Source organism: Frankliniella occidentalis, unplaced genomic scaffold, assembly GCF_000697945.3.
Source record: "Frankliniella occidentalis isolate FOCC.00 unplaced genomic scaffold, Focc_3.1 Scaffold70, whole genome shotgun sequence".
Taxonomy (NCBI): Eukaryota; Metazoa; Arthropoda; class Insecta; order Thysanoptera; family Thripidae; genus Frankliniella; species Frankliniella occidentalis.
The window spans coordinates 981715-990126 of NW_026267200.1; the positions used below are offsets into that span (position 1 = coordinate 981715).

Below are 8412 nucleotides of genomic sequence, written 5' to 3' on the forward strand. Positions count from 1 at the left end.
AAAAGAGGAGGGGAAAAGGGGAAATAGAGGAAAAATGAGGGGAAAAAAACATTGAAATGTTTTTCCATAAAGTAGGCTGGATGTATATTCGCCCTTCCTTTGCCTTTATAAGATATCAAAGTAAGGAGGTATCAGTCTATCAGCTGGATTAATTTCGCTTCTCTTAAATCATCGATCGCATACCGTTTAACGAGCGCAGCATTGTCCAATACCCAGGTGAGGATGAACTAAACAAAGCAGTAATTTTAAATGACCTTCAACTTGCAATAGGAACAAAACTTGCCATAACTTATTCTCACCTTAGTGTCAAACGTCTACATTTTGAGCTTAGCGGGTACCTTTAAAAAAAATTTAGCTCGCTTCGCCCGCGATTTTTTAGGGAGAAGTGTTAGGCCACTTATTGAACCCCCCCCCCTTTTTTTTTCGCTCGCTTTGCTCGCGGTCTTCTCACTCTGCTCCTTGCCTAATCACGGGGATTTTTACTCTCGTTTCTAGCATATACAAGGTTTGAACGTTTAAATTTGCTACCCAAAAGGAGCACAAATTCAAAAAATTTACGCTCGCTTCGCTCGCATTATTGTATTACATGGAGAAAGCCCAAGTAGGCAACCCGCATGTTTTTGCCCCCCCCCCCTCCTCAACTGCGAGCCACATCCGCCCCTTGCCGACACTTTGAGTCTCACTCTGCAAGAAAGTAGAGTGTAGTATACTTTTATTATATTTTTTTGGAGTAACTCTTTATCGCTAATGATAACTGTAGTTTTTTTATAGTACTAGTTCTGTTGTTTTGTTTAACTCTTTCCCTGTGTCATTTTATTAAATAAGCATAGCTATTCTTTTTTAAGTGTTTCTTGTTTTGCTAAATTTTGTTGAACTGTTCTCTTTGCATGACTCCATATCTGCCTGTAATATGTTTAGATTATTTTGATCTGCTTTTATTGTTTCCGTTATACAGTGTAATATGCATTTGAGGCATGTACGTAATTAATCTTCTGTACTTTTATTACCTCAGCATGATTTGCTCCCCAAAAGTATTTTCCATCTTAGCACAAAATGTTCTATAGTTGTCGAGGCGCTGCCTGCCACCTGCCATTACAGGAAAGCCTATTGGCAGTCATCCCACCCCCCCTCCACCAACCATCCACAGTTATAAATAAATGCTGCATACAATAAATCTTCCTCACTAAGCTGCAACAAGCAGTCTACTTCATTTTACCCATACCTCCGTATAGAACACAAAATACTTTGAATTATCCTTCTCCTTCGTGTGAATTGTTTTCATTCTTACTGTAATTGTACACATACAGTTTAAGATTGAATCAAGCAGAGTGCATTATTTTTTATTTTTTTTTAGTAACTCGCCCGTTTTAAAATGTGGGGTCCCGAATTCAGTCCGAACGGCCCGGCTGTTCCCGGGGTTGGCCAAAGGGTAAGTCCGAAGGACACCTATCGCATCGCACAGACCCGCCCGGGTTTGCTCCATGAGTTTCGGCATGACATAAACATTCAAAAGAACCTCGCTTCAGAAAATTTGGCGTCTTGACCCCTCAAAATGAAACAACCTAGCGCCCAGCCCGCTAGTGTCAATTTTTGACGAACTCAAAGTCGAGGGGGAAATCACTTGGGTTCGTAGCGTACGGACTATTTTGTGGTATTCCTCCTGCCATTTCGGTTATTTCTCCTGCCATTTCGGCTATTTCTCGCCTATTTCGGATTATTTCAGGCTATTTCGCGCTATTTCGGAGTATTTCAATGGTATTTCGCGACTTTTTCACCGACTATTTCGCGTCTATTTCGTCTTTAATTCGCTCTAATTCGTCTTTATTTCGGGGGAAGGTGTACGAACTATTTCGCAAGTGATTTCCCCCTCGCTCAAAGTGCCGCCCAGCGAGTAGGGTAAGTCGTATATCGCTTATTTTCGATTCTTGGGTTGTAATAGTGTTTTCCAGACGCCATTTTGGACGAAAACTCCTGAAAACATTTTTTAAGTCTTTTCATTTTACGTTTTCATAACCCTCCCTTGCCTGTTATTCTGGCCTGCCATAAGAGGTGGTTTTGAAAACTTCAATTTTGGGCGTATTTTTTTCTTGACTAAACACGCAATTTTACGGTCCTCTGGGAAAAATTTTTAAGGAGAAGGCTCTATCTCAGCCGGTTTTCGAGCTACAAATTATTATTGGAAGGGTAAAGGTTGCTTATTTACAGCAATGTAAAAACAATTCATATCATGCAAACCGGCAGAGATAGAGCCTTCTCCTTAAAATTTTCTCCCAGAGGATCGTAAAATTGCGTGTTTAGTCAAGAAAAAAATACGCCCAAAATTGATGTTTTCAAAACCACCTCTTATGGCAGGCCAGAATAACAGGCAAGGTAGGGTTATGAAAACGTTAAAGGAAAAAACTTTAAAAATGTTTCCAGGAGTTTTCATCCCAAATGGCGCCTGGAAAACACTATTACAACCCAAGAATCGAAAATAAGCGATATACGACTTGCCCTACCAGCGAGTCCCGCTTTCCCCTGCCTGGATACCGCCTATCTTTTTCTCACGTGGCCAGACGAAGGTTACCACACGAAAATAGTCCCAACACATTTTTTCTCATATATTTCACGGTCTCCGGTGATGTAACTTGTGAAAATAAAATTCTAGGGCTCAAATCTTGTGATTTCTGGGGCCGAAGGCCTATTCAGTATTTACGACTCTGCCGTTTGCCCGACTCGGGTGTCAGTGCCGCAGGCCTACGTAGATATATGTATGCCAGGCGCGTCGCAGCGTAACAGTGTTTCGTGCAATGTCGCGAAGCCTGTTACGTGAGAGGTGGTCTGGCGTACATGTACCTAGTCTACGATGTAGGCAGCAAAAGATTTTCTCGGCGAAAAGGTGGTTTCAACTGAATTCGCTTAAACGGGTCGAAGGCCATAGTTTTCCGAAGACAGCTTGCGCCACAAAATGAAAGATTTCGCTGCCGGCAGGCTAAGGTAGGCCCGCTCCCGAAAGAGGGGGCCTAGCTTGTTTTAGATGTCTGGTTGTAAACGATCCGTAAACCGTTTAAAATGAAGAACAGTCTTGGAAGGCCTACTTTATTATATAAATATTGCTATTAGGAATGCGGCTATGGCCAAAACTGCAGAGCCTGCAAGTGGAACGCTGCTAGATGTGCGGGCTGTCGTGCTGGTGGTAGTTGTGGAGTCGTCGTCTGGGAATGGTTGAGAGCCGGCCTCGACGAGCGGCACGACGCGCGTTTTCATTACCCTCTTGAAGAATGTCCACGAGTTCTTCAAGGTGCGCTCCAGCCCAGTGCTGTTGAAGTCCACGTGCACCATTCCCCAGTTACTGCGCAAAAACCACGTGCAAGTTCAACATTGTAAAGGCGGGTTTACGATGGATTTTCTTATGTTTAGATGGATTCAGAGTTCACAAGATGCGAGCGTGATTTTCACGCCACTAGCGTGAAAAGAGTTGTTTTGGTTAGCAGTTGACTTTATGCAACAGCCAATAACAGGCCGCCGTGGGGCTATGCCATTATTTTCAGCTGAATCAGCTTTGGAGCTAGCGTGATTATTCACGCTTCCGGCGTGATTTTCACGCAAGCGTCTGCTAGCAGCGTGGTTTTCACGCAGGCGTCTGCTAGCAGCGTGATTTTCACCAGGGCTGGAAAATCGGAATTAAATTAATCGAAAAGGAGCGATACTGCATAGTTCCGTTCCATCGGAACTATTCCACGGAACAAAACGTTAAGGAACGGAACTAAGCAAAGAACAAAACCTCAGCGAACAAAACTGAGAAAAACTCGCAGGAGTAAAACTGCGTTTCGATTCGATCATTTTTGTTCGTATGAGCAAAACATAGTTCCTTTCCTTTGGTGACGTCATTGGAAGAACAAAACGTATTGGTCCCTCGGGGATAGTGCCTACTGTGACCTGTCGCATTCGCGTGTGTGTGTGCTCCTGCGTCCAGGCTTCTACGTGCTTTTGTGTTTGTGCGTGCGCGCGCGAGTATCTGTGTGCGTGTGCGTGCATGTGTGCACGCGCGTGACACGCACGCACACAACACGCACGCATCTGCGCACGCAAGTGACACGCACGCGACACGCACGGATCTGCGCACGCGCGTGACACGCACGCAACACGCATCTGCGCACGCACGTGACACGCATCTGCGCATGCACGACGCGACACGCACGTGACACACACGGATCTGCGCACGCACGCAACAGGCACGCATCTGCGCACGCAAGTGACACGCACGCGACACGCACGCGACACGCACGCACGCGACACGCACGCGACACGCCCGCGACACGCACACGTTACGTACGCATCTGCGCACACACGACACGCACGTGACACGCACGCGATACGCACGCATCCGGCCGCGCACGTGTATGCATGTGTGTGTGCGTTCATGCAGGCGCGTGTGTGTTGGGGAGGGGGTAGAGTACCGTGACGTCATACTGACGCCCCCCCCCCCCCTCTTCCCTCTCTTGCTGTTGTTCGCCGGCAAGTGACTAGGAACTAAACGTTTTAATCCTCTAATCACGTGGCCAATAAGGAGTGAATTTATTCTCGCCAAATGAATTATTCCGAACGAAAGTTTTGTTCTTTTGGTTTAGTTCCGTTCCGAATGAAACTGTTGCAAAAATTGTCGGTTTCGTTCCGTTCCGAACGAAACGAAACCGAAAGAACGAAACTTTTTGTTCCGAACAAAAAGGAGTAAAACCAATAATTTAATTCCGATTTTCCAGCCCTGATTTTCACGCAAGTTCGAAAGTGCACATTCTCGAATATCTCCCAAGTGCCCCTTCGAACTTGCGTAATAATCACGCTGCTAGCAGACGCTTGCGTGAAAATCACGCTAGCTCCAAAGCTGATTCAGCTGAAAATAATGGCATAGCCCCACGTCGGCCTGTTATTGGCTGTTGCATAAAGTGAACTGCTAACCAAAACAACTCTTTTCACGCTAGCGGCGTGAAAATCACGCTCGCATCTTGTGAACTCTGAATCCACCTTTATGTCGAAATTTTATGTTATCACTGGAAAAGCAAAGGTGTGATGTCCTACCTTTCCAGGGACGTTAAACTTTTTTAGGGGTGCTAAAGTGTTTATTTTCACTTTCTTCAAAATATTTTCTATATGCGCAAACCAATCACATTTTGAGATTCATTATCGCATTCCTCGCAAAATTCCGCGTCAAACGAGCCTACATGTGATAGGATTCAGATAAGCGGTCAGCAATTAAAGAGCGAGTCAAAAAGTACAAAAAATAAAATCAATTTATGCCATTTTCGAACAGAACCCCATCATATGTAGGCTCGTTTGACGCGGAATTTCGCGTAGATTACGAAAATAGGTTTCAGAATCCAATTTTGTTCCATGGGAAAGAAATATTTCGAAAAAACATAAATTGTTATGCCTTTGGAGCTTTAACGCCTTTTAAAGGTAGGATATCCTACCTTTGTTTTACCAGTGATGTCGCGACACAACATAAAGTCAACTTTGCTTGAATCTTATGGGTACGTTTACGATACCAACATAAGAGTTATGTTATGTCGCAAGCCTCTCGACATAAAATAAGGGTCACGTGACGCCGTGGCCAATGCGATTCTCACTAAAACGCGCGCGCGCGAAGCCGTGGAAACATAACCTACAAAGTAAATGATGGATTCGGAAAATTTAAATCTGAATCTGCCATACAAATAACTAGCCAGGACCTTCGGTCCTTATGACTGTACCGTATGTTGGCATGCAGGTGGGTTGCATACTCACGCGGGGTCATTAGGTGCCGATTAGTGCGACGGTATAGGCAAGCCCGCCAGCACGTCTGCATGCGGTATGTATAGGAAAAATAAAGGGAGGGGTCTATGGACTACACTGGAAATCCATGAACTTTGAATCGCTTTATCTCAGATGTGACGTGCAAGCACTCACGACTTTTGTATGGAGACCCAGTAAAATGCGTGCCTGTACACTCTAAATGGGGAGGGACAATTTCTGTACCTAGGTTAGATGTGTCTTAGATGTGTCTTTAAAGACAAGCAGGTGGAGCAAATCTTTATCAGAGACAAATTTGTCCTGTACAAAGGTTCAAATTTTACCTAGGCTAGGTACAAATGCTGTATTTTGTATGTAACGGAAGTACAGATTTGTATCTTTTGTAGGTGTGCAGTGTGCACAAAGACACATCTAGCCTGCGTTCAATAACTGTCCCCCTCCACTTAATGTGCACGGAGTTGCCGTGCATTTCGTGTTTGCACGCTACATCTTAAGGGACTTTTTTGTCCCTACACTCTAAAAAAAATTAATACAAAAATTTGTAATTTGGATATGCAGTTTTTTCAGCATGATACAAAAAATTGTATTCTTTTGGATATAAAAATAAATTTGTAACATGGATACAAAAATTTGTACCCATCGATACAGAATACAACATTTTGTTGTATGGTCTGACACATAAGAAAAAGAGATTTTTTTCTCTTGGATGTCTCATTCTAGACGTTTCACTCTCATGACAGACGATTAACTTCAATGTAGTACTTTACCTTACCGGGATTCGAACCCCGAACCTCTGGGTCGGGATTTGACGCCCTAGCCCACGCGGCTAAGGCGACTACCTGCGAGAAGTCGTGCTCCGACCCGGTCTCGTTCTCACCCGTCTACTGGTTTGCCCCAGAGCCTTTCCCATAGCCATCGAGCTTTCAGATGGCAATTCTATGTTAATGCTTTAGGAACAGATTTTATTTTCCATGTTGCTGCAGTCAGTGTAACAGCTACTCGAATCGTGTCCAATTTGAACGTTAAATCGGCGAATCTTTGAACGTAAATATAGATTTCTGTTTCCATGTTACAGAAATTTGTATTCCGGTTACAGAAATTTGTAATCCGAATTCTAAAACTTTTAAAATAATATAAAATTTTGAAATAAATGTAGAATTTTGTATTGTTTACAAATTTTAAAAGAATATTACAAGATTCTGTATCATCATTACGAATTTCTGTATCACAGTGCCCGGATACAGAAAACTATATCAAATTTGATACAAAAATCTGTAATTTTTTTTTAGTGTGTAGAAAGTCACATTTTCGTGAACATCCATACCGGCTGCAATTCGGATCTTGCCAATATGACAAGTTTGTATTCTTCGAATGGACAAATTTTTGTCTTGTACATAATTGCGATGCCAATTCGTAATTTGGGCCACACAATATCGCATCTAGCGAAGGCGTGCACTTAAATGCGACTCTCTAGGGACAGAAAAAGGCGATACGGATTTATTGCGTGTAGGTTTCAGGTGTGTCAAAATGGGAAAGGCTAATTTTGTCCCTGGCTTAGATGTGTCGATGTGTCCTTGTAAACCAGGGGTCCGTAACTTAACGCATTAGCGTTATGCGTTAGTTATATAAATTAACGTGGAACGCATTAGCGATATGCGTTAGTTATATAACATAACGTCTAACAATATGCAATAAAAGTTAAAGTTATGGTTCGTCAAAAATTATTCTAGTGCTAGTTGGAGCTGGTTTCGGCATTTTAGGTCTATCTCTTAACGTTTCATTGTATGGTCACAAGTTATAAGTTATTACTCTTAACGTTTCATTGCACGGTCACAAGTTATAAGTTATAACTTTAACGGATAACGTGCCGCTTAAGGGAAGGTTCATGTTAAGTTACGGACACCTGTTGTAAACATCTAAATTAGATACAGATTTTTCTAGGTTACAGACAATATAAAGCATTTGCATCCTGTCTAGGTACAACGTGTACCTCTTTCAATATAAGTTTCTGTCTGATAAAGATGTGCGCAAGGACAAATCTAACCTAAGAACAAAAATTGTTATCTACAAGTGCACACACACTCACCTCCTCCCTCATCGGTATGGCGACAATACAGAAATATGTACAATTACCTACAATTGCAAAGCTTTCATTAATCACACGCGTACTTACCCATAGCTATGAAACTCGAATGTGTCGATAAAACTCCATGCCGTAAAACCGATAACGTTTGTTCCATTTTCATTAATACCAGCCACTAGTTCTCGGAGGAACGCCTGAAACATAGGACTGTGAATGGTAGACCTTTTGAGGCATTACACTGTTAAAAATGTCTTGGGATTTCCCGAAGAGTCACTTTCCACCACTATTAGAAATTCCCAGAGGACTCCGTCCTTCGTTTTTGTGCACTAAAACAGATGTTAAAGGTGGAAGTTTTCATTCGTCTATGATGTTTCAAAGCTAAACTCGACACGTGAAATCTACAGAGTTCTCTGGGAAATCCCAAGGGACTTTGGCAATACTTTTCACGAGTGTTCCTCCGTGAAATCCCAGGAGTTTTTCTAACAGTGTATATTCCGATGCATGCCTTTCGAACACTTATACCGTTTGCTCAGGAAATCACGAAAAGAGACAAAGGCATT

The 8412-nt window shown here is 42.9% G+C and overlaps 1 protein-coding gene across 2 annotated transcripts in view; it reads right to left on the reverse strand.

The window, feature by feature from the left end:
• Positions 1-3064: 3064 nt before the first annotated feature.
• Positions 3065-8412, reverse strand: part of LOC113210249 (uncharacterized) — a gene marked incomplete at its 5' end in the record, with an annotated part of 36715 nt that continues 31367 nt past the window's right edge. The window contains 3 exon segments of one of the 2 annotated variants that reach the window (XM_052268479.1): positions 3198-3331; positions 5530-5641; positions 7943-8046. In XM_052268479.1, coding sequence (XP_052124439.1) covers positions 5575-5641; positions 7943-8046 — 171 coding nt within the window. 2 annotated transcript variants of the gene reach the window in all.